At 49.9% G+C, this 14,501-nt stretch overlaps 1 protein-coding gene across 3 annotated transcripts in view; it reads left to right on the top strand.

The window, feature by feature from the left end:
• The first annotated feature begins 5,051 nt into the window (after positions 1–5,051).
• HIRA (histone cell cycle regulator) overlaps positions 5,052–14,501 on the top strand; it is an 84,250-nt gene continuing 74,800 nt past the window's right edge. For 2 of the 3 annotated variants that reach the window (XM_074206463.1, XM_074206462.1), the window contains exon 1: positions 5,052–5,160. In XM_074206463.1, coding sequence (XP_074062564.1) covers positions 5,124–5,160 — 37 coding nt within the window. In that variant the 5' untranslated portion in view covers positions 5,052–5,123. Of the gene's footprint in view, positions 5,161–5,718; positions 14,130–14,501 lie in introns of those variants that run through there. The other variant, XM_074206465.1, reaches the window with a different exon arrangement.

Genomic DNA, 14,501 nt, shown 5'->3' with positions numbered 1-14,501 from the left:
ATAAGCAGCATTGTCTCAAATCACATCTAATTATAATTATCATCATTTTGTACCTTACCCTCTTTTCAAGTACCCTCCAAGAATACAATCTTTCTTAGGAGCTGAAGTATCATACAAAGCCATATCATTTCTTGAACTATTTGTGCCCCTCCCCCCAGGCCTATTTTCTCTCACACTTTACCCCCTCCCTCCCCACCCAGGGTACTTAACACCTCCTTAAGTGAATCAAGGATTAACTCAAACCCTGATCTAATGACCTGTTAGAATCTTAAAGATCTCCAAGTATGGGAGACTCTGGAGGTCTCAGCTGAGAACTTTACATGATGGTAAGTTACAGAGACACTGAGGCAAGACCCACTCAGTTTATGATGCCTTCATTAGACTAGGTGCTAGGCACCATGTGATTAAAGTGGGTCAATGAATAATGAGACACAAGTTTAAAGTTTCATCAGGACTTTTTATCTCAAACATAGTGATGTCATCTTGGACCTCTTCAATGGAGAGCTAAGATCCAATTATACTCATATGCCTTAAATCCAATCTCTTCAATTATATTCTACCCTGTGATTATCCTAAGAGAGTGAAGTTCTCAAGAATTAGAAGTGTTATATCTTCCCTTTTAGGCTTGTATACAATTTGATGGTCTTGACCCACATTTATTTTGTTTTGTTTTTTCTTTCCCCTTTACATTTACCGTTTTTATGCAATTCTTGAGTCATATATTTGGCAATTGAATTCTCTGTTCTGTTCTGGTCTTTGAGTCAAGAAATTCTGGAAGTCCTACATTTTGTTGAACATCCATCTTTTCCCCTAACAGTATACCTTGAATTCTGCAGGGTAGAACATTCTGGGGTGTAATCCCAGGTCCTCTGTTCAATCTATTTCCTAGGTCATTTGTTTTCTTTAAAAGGTACTTCACATTTTCTTCAATTTTTTCAGCCTTTTTATTTTGTTGGATGGAATCTTACAGTCTTGTAGATTCATTGCTTTCTATGCAAATCTAATTTTTAGGGTTTTATTTGCTTCAATTGCCTTTTGTGCTTCCTTTTTCAATGTGATGAATTCTCTGGTCAGTTTTTCATGACTCCCCTTTCTTTTTTCCATTTTTCTCCTTCCTCTCTTCTTTGGTTTTTGAAGTCTTTTGTAAGTGCTTCCATGAGCTTTTGGATTCGAGCCCAATTTATACACCAGCCCAATTTATGATACTTCTCCTGGGAGTGGTTTTGCACTGATTTCTTTTTCAGACATGGCATTGCTGTCATCTTTGTAAAGTAGTTTTCTATCGTGAGCGCTCTTTTAGCTTTTCTGCTCATCTTTGTGGTTCTAGGTCTGCTCCTGGAGTATAGGGAGCGTAGAGCCAAGCTTTTTTGTTTTCCCCTGGGGCTGGGGTCTGATCTCTGGCTAGTTGTTGGCCAAGATGTTGCCTAGGCAGTCCAGGCTTTGCCTTTGCAGAGAGTTGTTTGCTTCTTTATGTCTAGGCTCCAGCAGTCATTTGTTCCCGACCTAATCCCAATCTTTAACCCCGGGTGTTCCTAGGGTTCAGACTTTGGGGTTGGGATCTCCCGGCTAGCTTGCTGTCCAGCTGCCAGGACGTCGGCCATTGTGAAGCTGTTTGGAACCTGGACTGCTAAAACCCTCCCACTGGCTTTCCTGCTCTCCTGCCTCCTGGGCTTCACTCCCCCCCCCCCAAAGAAACAGATCTTCACTGATGCTCCACAATGTCTACAGTGGAAACTTCCTTGAATCTTTTCTTCTGGGATCAGTAGCTTGGATGTGAGGGTAGAGGCTTCATTTATCTTTGGTAGGAAAAGCTCCCGGAGCGTTCAGGCCACCATCTTGGTTCCAGCCCTGGAAGAACAGTTACTTTAGAGTGGAAATGACTGACTCCTGGATTGATTGATTGATTCACATGGGATTTGGGCCTAATGGCCTAGGGACTAACCCCAGGTCTTTGATTTAAACTAGATGTGGCTCCTGGATTTCAATTTTCTATCCTCCCAAATGTCTCCTACTACTGTAGCATAGATACCTGGCCCTCACTACCCTAAGAGCAGGCAAGGCTACCTGTTAATTTTCCCCCTTAAAAAAGAGTTTTGGGGGGTGTCTAGGCTCTCTGCCAATGATTCTAGCCCTCACAATATTGTTCACCCAAGAGGAAGGGATGGGTTGCCTGTACCCCAGTTCCATTTAGCCACTAATAGTTGGATTAACTTTTAATAAAGAAATATTCACTTCCAAAGTTATAATCATAGCTATATGAATCTTCAACCCTTCTTGCACCATATCACACTCTGGAGGGAGAAGGGGATCAGGTTTGGGGCTTAGTTCAGTTCCTATAGAATTCAGTTCATGTTCCAACGCCCAATCTCCCTTGGGCTTGCTTCCCTGGCACCCTACCACCTGCCTGGTTCTCTGCCAGCCAGGTTGGCTCACTATTTCCCTGGAATCTTGGCTCTGAGGTTGCACTGGCTTGGGCTTCTGGGTTTACTCAGGCATCACTGCAGACCCACTTCTTGGGAGGCATGGCACTGGTGCTGGGGGTGAACTGTGGTCTTCACTCTCTGGACGCAGCAGGAAAGGGAGAGAGTGTTCTAGCCTGGACAGTTAGGGAAGTAGGGGATGGACACTGGGCAGGCCTGGTGAGCTCCATGATCTTGCCACCCCATCCTCCGCTCCCCCTGCTCTAAAGTCTTGCCGAATTGATTCCAATCTGATCTACCCTCCCCCACCCCCTTCTTTCCTCCCTTTGCCCCTTTCCCCCGAGTCAGAAGGGAGAAAGGCATGGTGGGCAAGATCCTCATAATTCAGTTTTGTAAAGGAGAGATTTGTCATTACTTTAAAAAAACAACAGCAACCGCCACCCCCACCAGATTGGAAGGGAACGAGCAACTTTTAAGTTCTACTTTATAACTATTACACATTGGATCCCCCCAAGTCCATCAGATGGGGGTTGCGGGTGGTTCCCCCTCAGTTGGATAGCAGTTAAGTGGCATGTCCAAGGTCACACAGCTAGTAAAAGGATAAAGCTGGATTTGAACTTAAGCCTTTCTGACTCCTGGTGGCACCCCCTGGCTGTCTCTGACCCAGGGAATCCTGAGAAGGGCCTTGCAGGGTCCTCCTCTCTGGGTCTCAGTTTCATCCAGTGGAAAGTGAAGGGAGGGACCCACTATTCCCTAAGGCTCATCCCCCCTAGATTCTAGGACCCTAGGAGTTCTTTGCCTCCTGGTTCGGGAGCTGAGGGATGGTCACCCTAGTGGGATGACCCCGTCCTCTGGAATCAGGGTGGGGGTCCGCTGCTTGCCTGGCCCAGACTGGACAATCCCTGTCATCTGCAGTCTGGAGTCTACAGCCCAGAGAGGGACAGGGATGGCAAGAGCCCTGGGATTGGCATGGGGAGCCTCAGAGCTGGGAAGGCCTGAGAACAGGGAATGGCACCATTGGGGTGCACCTTAGAACGGGGAAGGGGCCTTAGACTGTCAAAGTGGGTAGGGGTCTTTAGGTTAGGGAATATCAGAGGAGTGTGGGATGGAGCTTAGAACATAGAATGGGGAGGGGTGCTTAGAATATAGAATGTGGTGATGGGAGAAGAGGGGCCCTTGGAACATGGAATGTGGAGGGGGAGGGAAGACCCCTAGAACAGGGAGCATCAAGGGGAGGGCCTAGAACGTGGAATGTGGGGAGGGAGGACCCCTAGAACAGGGGGCACCAAGGGGAGGGTCTAGAACGTGGAATGTAGGGGGCACCAAGGGGAGGGCCTAGAACGTGGAATGTGGGGAGGGAGGACCCCTAGAACAGGGGGCGCCAGGGGGAGAGCCTAGAATGTGGAATGGGGAGGGAGGACCCCTAGAACAGGGGGCGCCAAGGGGAGGGCCTAGAACGTGGAATGTGGGGAGGGAGGACCCCTAGAACAGGGGGCGCCAAGGGGAGGGCCTAGAACATGGAATGGCCTAGAACGTGGGGGAGGACCCCTAGAGGGGGCACCAAGGGGAGAGCCTAGAACGTGGAATTGGGGGAGGGAGGACCCCTAGAACAGGGGGCGCCAAGGGGAGAGCCTAGAACGTGGAATGGGGAGGGAGGACCCCTAGAGCAGGGGGCGCCAAGGGGAGGGCCTATAACGTGGAATGGGGAGGGAGGACCCCTAGAGCAGGGGGCGCCAAGGGGAGGGCCTAGAACATGGAATGGCCTAGAACGTGGAATGGGGAGGACCCCTAGAACAGGGGGCACCAAGGGGAGGGCCTAAGAACATGGAATGGCCTAGAACGTGGAATGGGGAGGACCCCTAGAGCAGGGGGCACCAAGGGGAGAGCCTAGAACATGGAATGTGGGGAGGGAGGACCCCTAGAGCAGGGGGCGCCAAGGGGAGAGCCTAGAACGTGGAATGGGGAGGGAGGACCCCTAGAACAGGGGGCGCCAAGGGGAGGGCCTAGAACGTGGAATGGGGAGGGAGGACACGGACTGTCCGAGGTCGGGGAGGCCACTCGAGCCTCGACCCCGGGATCCGGAGGGGCCCCTCGGGCGGGAACGGAAGAGGCCGGGCCGGGCGGGGCGGGCCGGAACCCCGGGCCTCGGGCGCAGTTTCCCGGCTCCGCGGCCGGACGCTTTGGCAGGTGCGCGGGGGCCGGGACTTCCGGCGTTGCCGGGGCGCCGCGGCGGCGGGCGGGCGGACGCCGGGGGATGCGGCCCGAGGCGGCGGCGGCGGCGGCGGCGGGGGCGGCGGGGGCGCGGGCGCGGGCACGGCGCGGGGGCGCGGGCGGCATGGCGCGCGGCCGCGGCGGCGGCTGCTGCGGCGGCGGCGGCTGCTGCTGAGGGCGGCGGCGGCGGCGGCGGCGGCGGCGGCGGCGGGCGCGCGGGCGCGGGCGCGGCGCGGCGCGGCGGCCTCGGCCTCGGCGGCGGGAAGGAGGCGGCCTGGGCCTGGGCCTGGGCCTCGGCGGCGGCTCGGCCTCGGCGGCGGCCTCGGCGCGGCGGCGGCGGCGGCGGCGGCCCGGGCGGGCCCGGGCGCGGGCCCCGCGGGCTCCATGGCCCCGGGACGCTGAGCTCCCGGCCCGGCCCGGCCCGGCCCCGCCTCGGCAGCCCGGCGGCCCGGGGGCGGCCTCGGCCCGGGCCCCGGCCCCGGCGGCCGAACAATGAAGCTCCTGAAGCCGACCTGGGTCAACCACAATGGTGAGTGGCGCCGTGACAGCGCGGCCGGGGCCGGGGCCGGGGCGGGACCCGGGCGCTCTGCAGCCGGGCGGTTGGACGCGGCGGCCCGGGAGGCCCGGGAGGCCCAGGCCCGCCCCGCCCCGCCGCCGGCCCGGGCCCCGGGGGGGCGCTGTGCTTGCATCCCGGGGCGGCCGGCCGGCCATGTGGTCAGGGCTGCCCCCGGGCGGGCGGGGCGCCTCTGCCCCCCGAGCTGGAGGGGCAGCTCCGGGAGGCCCAGCCGGGCCCGCAGCCTTGGCCCCGAGCGCCCCCTGCGGGCCGGGCCGGCCGCCTGCGGGGGGCGCCCCCGGCGTTTTGTCACCAAGTTTGTCTTCGGGTCCCCCGAGCATCCGACCGGGCCGATGGGGGGCAGGGGCTCCCGCCCCGGGGTGGCCGCCCTCGGGGTCCCCGCGGCTTGGAGGGGCTTCTCCGGGCCTCCTCCATTGTTCTGGCCGCCTTTGTGGCTCTTGCGTAGGGCACCGGCCCACGGGATCTCCCCTCCCTGCGCAGGCTGGGTCCTGGGGCCGCTGCCGCCCCCTCCGCCGAGGCCCCCCCGACCCTCTGCTCTGAGAGGGGGTTTGGACTGGGCTACCTGGTGGCCGAGTGACCTTGGGGCAGTCTCTTCTCTCCATGTCTCAGCCTCATCATCCCAGTACTGCCCCCCGGAGTCCCCGCTCAGGGCCAGAGCTGGGAGAGAGCCCAAGTGGTTCGTCCCCCTATTTGGCACAGGGGGAAGCTGAGGTTCGGGGAGGAGAAGGGGCTCGACCGAGCTCATCTAACTGGGAAGCAGCCCCTTGGATAGTCTACAGCCTTCTGGAAGCCAAGTGCTTCAGGGGTCCCCTCTCTGATTGCCCTGCTCACACTGTTCCCCCCGTTTTGGTTCTTGGAGGGTGTGTTTCATCTCACCACCAGCGCCCGGCATGCGCCAGCACCCATCACAGGGCCTTGGATCAATAAATGTTTGCTGGATAAATGAATGGATGTGTGAATGGAAGTGGTTATCTGGTTTCCATTCATTTATTCAAAGAGATTTATTGAATACAGCCTCCTCTGAGCCACTTGGAGGGGAGACAAGAGGAATGGAAGGCATGGTGTCTACCCCCCCCCACTTGACATTCTCCGGGGGAAGCAAACATTTATTTTGGCTGCTTCACGGACACAGGCTAAGTCAGTGTTCTCCCCTGGGCTTCAGTGCCCTCCACTGGCCCATCAGTTCATAGAGCTCAGGTCCTTCCTCTTTGCATTGTGTGGATGGATGCCAGTGGTGCTCTGGGGCCTCCCTCTCATGTGTGTATGGCTTTCAGATGACATCCTTTGGGTGACTCTTCTCCATTGGTCAGGTGAGAGCTGCCTTCTTCCTCTGGAGTGGGAGCTCTCCATTTTCAGCTCCTCTTCTTTAGAAATCACTACAGGAGGGCTAAGAAGGTGGGCCTTTGTTTCAGGGGAAGGTGGCCTGGGTCAATACAAAGAACCTCCAAAGGCAGCTGGGCATCTAGTCCACTCTGTTTAGCTTTTTTGTTAAATTCCGGGGCCAGCTCATCATACAAGGATAGGTACTGCTGGAGAAGCTCTGGGAGCTGTCCATCCAGGAGCCAGATTTCACCCCTTGGATTCTCTTGTGTAGGGCAATAGGCTGAACTCTTGAGTGATTGGGGAGTAGAAAGAGTACTGGATTGGGGATCCAAGGTCCTGAGCTCAAATCCCTCTTCCTCCTTGGGTGATCATGGGTCACAGGTCTGTTTCCCCATCTGTAAAATTCAAGTTGGGTCCCTTCTATCTCTAGATCTATGGTGTGGCTTCTTTTAGGAGGTTTGAACATGTCACAATGAGCTGCAGAGATTTGGGGGAGGGCCCAGCAGTAGTCCCGTCCAGTTGAAGAAATACTTACTTCCTAAGAAGTGATCCCTAGGAATTGAGTTTTTTCATAAACAGTTCAAAAAGATGGTTTGCTAAAGTGAAGAGAAGTCGCCATAGACATCCTTGAAGGGAATTAGACTTGGTACCGATTCTCCATGTAACCGAAGGGCCAGTCAGGGAAGGCTCCTTGGAAGAGGCCAGTCTAGCAGTCCCACAAGTAGTGTCTCTTGAGCACCACTGAATCCGTGAGCCATGATCTAAAGGACCTCTTTCCATCTGAATGCTTCTTTTTTGTGGTAGAGGACTCCACTGTCATTTCAGGAATTCTATGTAGCTAGGCTTGTGGATTCAGTTTAGAGAATGTGTTGCACACTTTGATGGAAACTGCTTTGTTTTCAGAATTTTGTAGCACTCTAGCTAGCTACCAGACCCAAGTCCAAAGGGCATTGGACACTGTGACCCTGAGCAAGTCATTTCACCTTGTCTGCCTCAGTTCTCTTAACTGTCAAATGAAGATATAATACCTACCTCTCAGGTCACATAGTAGGTACTTTAAAAAATTCTTCCTTCCTCTGTGCCAGTACAAATTTGTAAGGAGAGTGGGTCTTTTAGTTGCTGCTTTGTCTCCCCAGGTAACAATAACCAATGCACACAGCTGTCTCAAGGTGTGGCACTGGCACCATCTTCAGGCATCTTCACAATAGCTTGCTGCTTTAGGAAGAAGGTCCCATAATACCTCTAGAATTTGCAGATAAGGAAACTGAGGCTCAGAGATAAGTGATTTGTCCTTCTGGTGAAGGATTTCAACTCACTACCATTCAGTTTCTCCTTGTAGTTAAGTTTCTGCCCAAGTAATTTAGAGCATTCAGAACAACTCAGAGAAGAGATCTGGCCAGAAAAGTATGGATGGTGTTTAAGGATCATCCATGTTGAGCAGGTGCATGTAATGAGAGGGGGCAGTTACTCAGTGCAGATGCAGTCTAATAGGTATTTATTAAGTGCCTGCTGTGTACCTTGATTGAGCAGGTGCTAGGTGTTAGAGCTACAAAGGAAAAACCAAAAGAGTCCTTGCTCACAAGGAACCGATTGTCTTTGGGGAAAGGTACAAGATGGACCCTGGACTGGGCACTTGAGGGAGCCCAGAGATCAGGGAGGTGGCACCTAGCTCACCCTTGTTCAAGGATAGGGTTCTGAGAGGTGGGCCTAGAGTCTAGTTTGTTTGGACTGCAAGAGTCACAGAAATAAGTCTAGAAAGGGAGCATGAAGATTGATTGAGGAGGATTCTTGGGGGCCAGCTCAGGTCAAGGAAGAGTTTTTTTTTTTTAACAAAAATTTAAGTTCAGGCTTTTTTCTCTGATACTCCTGCACCTTTTTTAAAAACTACTTTAAATTTAGCTTCCAGTTACAAAAAAGCTGCAAAAGGTCCAGGACTAGAAACTATGACTTTGAATCATAGGCGGATGCCATGTGCCCAAACCCTCTCCTGTCCAGTCTGGCCTGGCATGACCTACTGTGAAATCAGGTGTTGGTCCTCATTCTTGCACCCTAAAGGATGTGCTTGGCTTATGGGGTCAATGGGTTTGCTGTGTATATAGCCTAGAAATGCACGTGACACCTACAGAAGGTGGCGGCATCAGGAAATGGCAGAGGAGAAGGCAGTCTGAAGTCTGAAGAAGGAGCCTATGTCAGAGCAGTGGTGGGGCAGGTGGGAGTGCTCACGGGCATCTGTGAAATGAGGACATGAGTCAGAGAGAGGTTGGGGGGGGGGGGCGTCTGTGTCTGTGCATCTGTGTCCTGTGGCTTCCGCAGGGCAGAATCTGAGGAGCAACTCAGACTGGGGACCTGGACTGGCCTTCAATCCCTTACTTGACTTTGGGTCTGAATCACCCTTGCTCTTGTTCTGACATCCAACAGACAGCCGTCAGTTGGAAAGTTTGCAGGCCCAGACCCCTAGAACCACAGGCTACCCTCTCTTCTAACCTTTTTTTTTTTTTTTTGAAAGGCAATGGGGTTAAGTGGCTTACCCAAGGTCACACAGCTAGGTAATTATCAAGTGTCTGAGGCCAGATTTGAACTCAGGTCCTCCTGACTCCAGGGCCGGTGCTCTATCCACTGCGCCACCTAGCCGCCCCTCTTCTAACCTTCTTGCCGCAGGTGTCAGATAAGGCAGGGAGTTGGATCAGAGACACGAAGCTGTTGCTTCTGGACTTGTGCCTCACTCCATACCTAGGCCAGTGACCCCACTCACAGGTGCAGATCCCCCTCAGTACCCATTGAATTAGTGACCCAGCACTTGGTCATGAGCACCAGAGCTGCCACTTAGCACCTGTTCCTGCTCCTCCAATAGTGGCCAACCTCTTTGGGTCAGCCTCTGATGCTGGTCTTCAGACAGGTCCTAAATCATTCCTGGGCCTGGAGTTGCCCCTGGCTAGATCTCAATCTGATTCTTCCAACTTCTGTTTCCCTTTGCTGGCCTGAACTAATAAAATGATTGTTCCTTGGGTTTCCTGATCAGGAATTGGTCTGGTGTGCTTTCTAGATCTTTATGGATGAGGTATGGGGAAGAGCTGGACTGCATTGCTTCTTGCTACTCTGCCATCTTGGCCGGCTTCAGAAACACTTATTTTTAACCGAATAATCTCTCCTTGGTTTTCTCTTACTCAAATGCTCAAAGGATCTGAGAGATCTCATTGATGTAGAAATTCCCTCCAGATATTCAGATCCATGCCCACCACCCATCCATGGCCTCCCATCTTGTGCAACTTTAGTTTCACCAAAGAGTTGTGCCCAGTATGCTAGAAGACTTCCTTGTGTTCTCCTGGTGTCTCAAGGGCACCTGTGGAGCATTGGGACTACTCATCAGGTATCTTTCTGCACTTTGCAAAGAACTGACCTTTTTCTTTTCATACAATTCTTTGACGACATCTGGTAATCCAGATCTCCAAATTTCCTCATTCATTCTATGTAGTTGCCAACTCTCACTCACCATCTGCCCTCACCATTACCCTCCACATGAGAAATTCATTTCAAGTTTTTTGGAGACTGTTATAGCCCATGTTTTGTTTTACAGCTGGGCCAGCAGAAGGTTGGTATTACAAAGAGAGACTTCTGTTCAAGAGATAAACAGAATTTTTAGTATTTATTAAACTTTTTATTCTTGCTAATTTTTCTCTACTTGGTTTCCTTGAGGGCAAGACTGATGTCATCTAGAGATGTCAAAGACATTTGGTGAATGGGTTTGTGAAGTTCCTAAGTTTCCTGGATTCTGAATTCACATTGAGATCACTGAGAATTAATTGTCATTTCTGCTAATTTGCTCTACTCTTTTCTGATTTAGTTCCTTTTCCATGCTCAGAAAAGGTTTTGAATGAGCTTAGTGGTTTGGAATATTTCCAAAAAGTAACGTTAGAATTCCAGAGGAAGGCAAAGAAATCATTTCATTTTATGAGAGGACATAGTCTGGAAGGAACAGAGCGAAGGCCACTGCCTGTACTCTACAGCTGCTGCCTCTACTGTCAGTAGATATTTCTTGGTTCTGCCTGTTAGTGATCAGTGGATTCCTGGGTGGTCCAAGAATGATCCCTTTCTTCCTAGTTTCCTGATTTCTTCAGCTGAGCTTCTTTGGCATTTCCTATCCCACCTTGGGAACCACAAAACAAATAGAAGCACAATTTATCACTTGGACCAACCCAATAAATCCCTCTTCATTGGCTAATTTACCTATTCTGAATGGTGAAAGCAAGCCATTAGTAAAAATTAGTAAAAAGAGTTTAAAGATAGCCAAGTAGACACAATTAATCTCTAAGAATTGGGAGGCTTCATTTTAACCAATATAGTTTGTTTTAAATTACACTGAGATATACCAGAAGCAAGAACAATCAAAAAACCCTGAAAAAGTCTTAGGCAATGAAACCCCAAGGGACTGTATGTGATTCCATATGTAGACAAGACCTTTTGCTATTTACTGCTTGTTCAAAGAAACTCAGTCTGTACTTTAATGAGGTAGTAGCAGAACCTTGGGGTTTGCCTATAGGACCTTGGGGGGGAGGGGGGAGAAAATCCATAGTTTGGATATTCTGGTGACAGAGGCCATTTTGTCCAACTCCTTTCTTTTTATGAATTACAATTTTTTTTCCCATGCAGCAATTACCTGCCTTCTCTCCCTCTCCTCCTAATTCAGCATGAGAGATAAACAAATAGAACCCTTGTTAGAAATATGGATAGTCAAATATTGGCCATGTCCTTAAATCTCTACACGTATGTAGGTCTCATTCTCACCTTCTCTATTAGGGGGAAGAGAACTTACTGTCTATCCCTGCATCCATTGGTCTCAGGGCTGGATGTTGTGATGATCAGAATTCCTCTTGAAACATTTCAGGAAATGGAAACCCAGAGGAAGTCCAGCATCGTGCGATCTACAGGGCACAGTGTGGATCAGACCCCTCATCTTCTGACTCCAACTCTCTGTTCCTTTTTCACTGTACCCCCAAAACAGCCCCAAGTCTTCTCAGATGGGGAAATCTCACCCAGCACAGGTTGTACCCTCCCAAAGAGGGAAGGAAGGGTCCTGGAGAATATGCCAAGGCTTTGGTTCGATGTGGAACTCCACAGTAGGAAAAGTGCCTTCAGAGGACTTGGTGGAAGGTGGACACAGAAGTTCTGGAAAAAGAGAGATTCCAGCTCCCCACCCCTACCCACCCCCAGGCCAGAAACTTGAAATTAGGGGAGGTTTCCTGCTTCGAATTCCTACTCCTAGAAGTTCCTAGCAGTGGGACCTTGGATAAATCATGTACTCTCTCATCTGTTAGCTGAGGAAGTTGAATTAAGCTGCCTTTAATTCCACCTTTGAATTTTTCTGTGCCACTGAACCCCCCAGCACTGCTCTCTGAGGAAAATCAGTGGTTGTGGAAGACCCTCAGCTTCCCATTATTTGTGTGATCTCTAATGACTGGATCATTAGCAACTGTGTTAGAGTTAGCCTAGCTGACCCCCTCCCCCCTTCCAGGCCCTTCCTCCATCCTGCCCTCCTTTGGATGTGGCTTCCTCTTGTCCCTTTAGGCAGAGAAGTCGCCTGTGGCCCTCTGAGGATCATACATTCTGATGACCTAGCAGAATTCTTGCCCATAGAATCACCCATTTAGAAAGGACAGGAGCCCTGAGAGGTCAGGTCACATGCCCAGGGCCATCCAGCTGGTGTAAATGGCTGAGGCTGGATCTGGATTCTGGGTGCCCTATATTCTCTATCTAGTCCACCCCCAGCTGCTTCTAACAGAGATGACCCTTAAGGGGGGCCGTGCTCAGAGGATTTTGTAGTCCCTGGCCTGCCAGATTGCTCTGTGCTCTGGGAGCAGCAGGATTGCCTTAATCCAATTGTGTCTGTGACACAATTGCAGAATCTGGGGCTCCCAGTGGCTGCCCTTAATTTAGGAGTCCAGGCTGTTTTGGAATGGCTCTCATGCTGGACCCAAGTCAACTCAGATGGTTTCAATTCCGCATTAGGCACTCAAGAGCAGTTTGATTTTTGGACACCCTGTCACCTTTTCTTCCCTCAGTTTCTTATCTAGACATCGAGTGTCAGACTTGACACTTGACTCTGAGGTTCCTTCTGCCTCTAAATTGATGATCCTATAATGCTCTCTTAATTTGCCAGTGTCTCAGTGGCACACTGATGCTGCTACTTACAAGTGTTATCTGGTCCATGATGAAGTTTTCCTAGGCTAAGCTTTCAGAGGAAAAAAGCCTTAATTGTTAGGGATTATCTTCTTGAAAATCATTTTTACAAATTGTATTTTTATTATTGTCCAGTGATATGCAAAGGTAGTTTAAGCATTCCTCCTTTGGCAGGCTTTTGCATTCCATGTTTTTCTATCACTCTCCCTTCCCTCCCCCTCCCCATTGTTGGAAACAATTTGAAATAAGATGTATATGTATAACCATGTTTAACATATTTCTATATTAATCAATGTTGTGAAAGAGGGATTAGAACTAAGGGGGGGAAACTGAGAAAGAAAGAAAAACGATAAAAGAAAATTTTTAAAGGTTAACATAGTCTGCTTGGCTCTGCATTCAGATTCCATAGTTTTTTCTCTAGATCTGGATGTCTTTTTCCATAACAGATCTCTCAGGATTGTCTTTGGTCACCAAACTGCTGAGAGAAGCTGCTTCCTTCAGAGTTGATATTTTCACAGTTGCTGTTAATGTGTACAATGTTCTCCTGATTCTGCTTCCTCTTGAAAAGACTGCATTTTTTTATTTACTATTTTTTAAATTAAAATTTTTTTCATCCCATCTTTTCTCTGAGCTCTTGTCCCTGCCTATGAAACTTGGGGTGGGGTGGGGTGGAAGAAAGAAAAACAAAATCCTTGTTACAGACATGTATAGGTCAGACAGAAATCCCTGCATTGCTCATGCCCAAAAGTATATGTCTCAATCTGTTTCCTGAGTCTATCATCTCAGTATCAGGAGGCAAGAAGCAGGTTTTATTATGAATCCTCTGGTATTGGAGTTAGTCATTTGAATTAATCAAGATTCTTATATCTTTCAGAGTTGTTTGTCTTTACAGCCTTGCTGTTCCTGTATAAATTGTTCTCGTGGCTCTTTTCATTTGCCTTTGCATCACTTCCTATAAGCCTTCTCAGGCTTCTTGAAAACCATCCCCTTCATCATATCATCCAGCACAGTTGTATTCCATCACCGTCATAGAACATTCTCTAGGTGATGGGCACTTTCCACTTCTTTAGTCCCACAAAAAAAAGAATTCCTCTAGATATTTTTGTTCAAATGGCTCCTTTTTCTTTTTCTTTTTTTGATCTTTTTGGAGTGGAGGCCTAGTATGGCTATGATTGAAAAGAAGCTGTGCCGTATAGTAGCTGTGAGATTCAAATTTCTTTCCCAAATGACTAGGTCAATTAAAAACAAAGTTCCAGTATATTCATGCACCTGTTTTCCCTGAGGTCCTAACAGAATTTTCCCTTTTTCCTTTTTTTTTTTTTTGTCTTTGTTGCTGATCTGATTGACTTGATTAAAAACAGGTAGCGAACGGTCTAGCAGTAGATTGAATGCTGGCCTTGGACTCTGGAAGATGCAGCTGTGAGATGGTGAGCACGTCCCTCGGCTCTTCATGCTCCTCCCCAGGCCGCTCAGAGCCTACAGGTTTTGGGTCAACACGGTCCTCTTTGGGTACCTGCTTTACCACCAATGAAATCACCTCACAAGTCGACTGTATAAAACAAAACTATACCCCTTCCCCCCACCCTGGCTGTTAAGAACATACTTTGTTCGAGGTGCTGGACACAAAAGGATGAAAACAATCTCCCTGTCCTCAAAGACCTTACCTCTGTAAGGAATGTGGGGGAGCATGTGAAAGATAGAGAAGTAAATTAAAGGTCATTTACAGAGGTGCGAGTTTGCAAGTTGTTTTAAATGTTTCAGCTAGGTGGCAGCTATTGGTGGAGACTTGAAGTTCTAAA

This window comes from Macrotis lagotis, chromosome X, assembly GCF_037893015.1.
Source record: "Macrotis lagotis isolate mMagLag1 chromosome X, bilby.v1.9.chrom.fasta, whole genome shotgun sequence".
Taxonomy (NCBI): Eukaryota; Metazoa; Chordata; class Mammalia; order Peramelemorphia; family Peramelidae; genus Macrotis; species Macrotis lagotis.
Note: the sequence above shows the minus strand (reverse complement) of the source record. Positions and strands in the feature narration are given on the sequence as shown.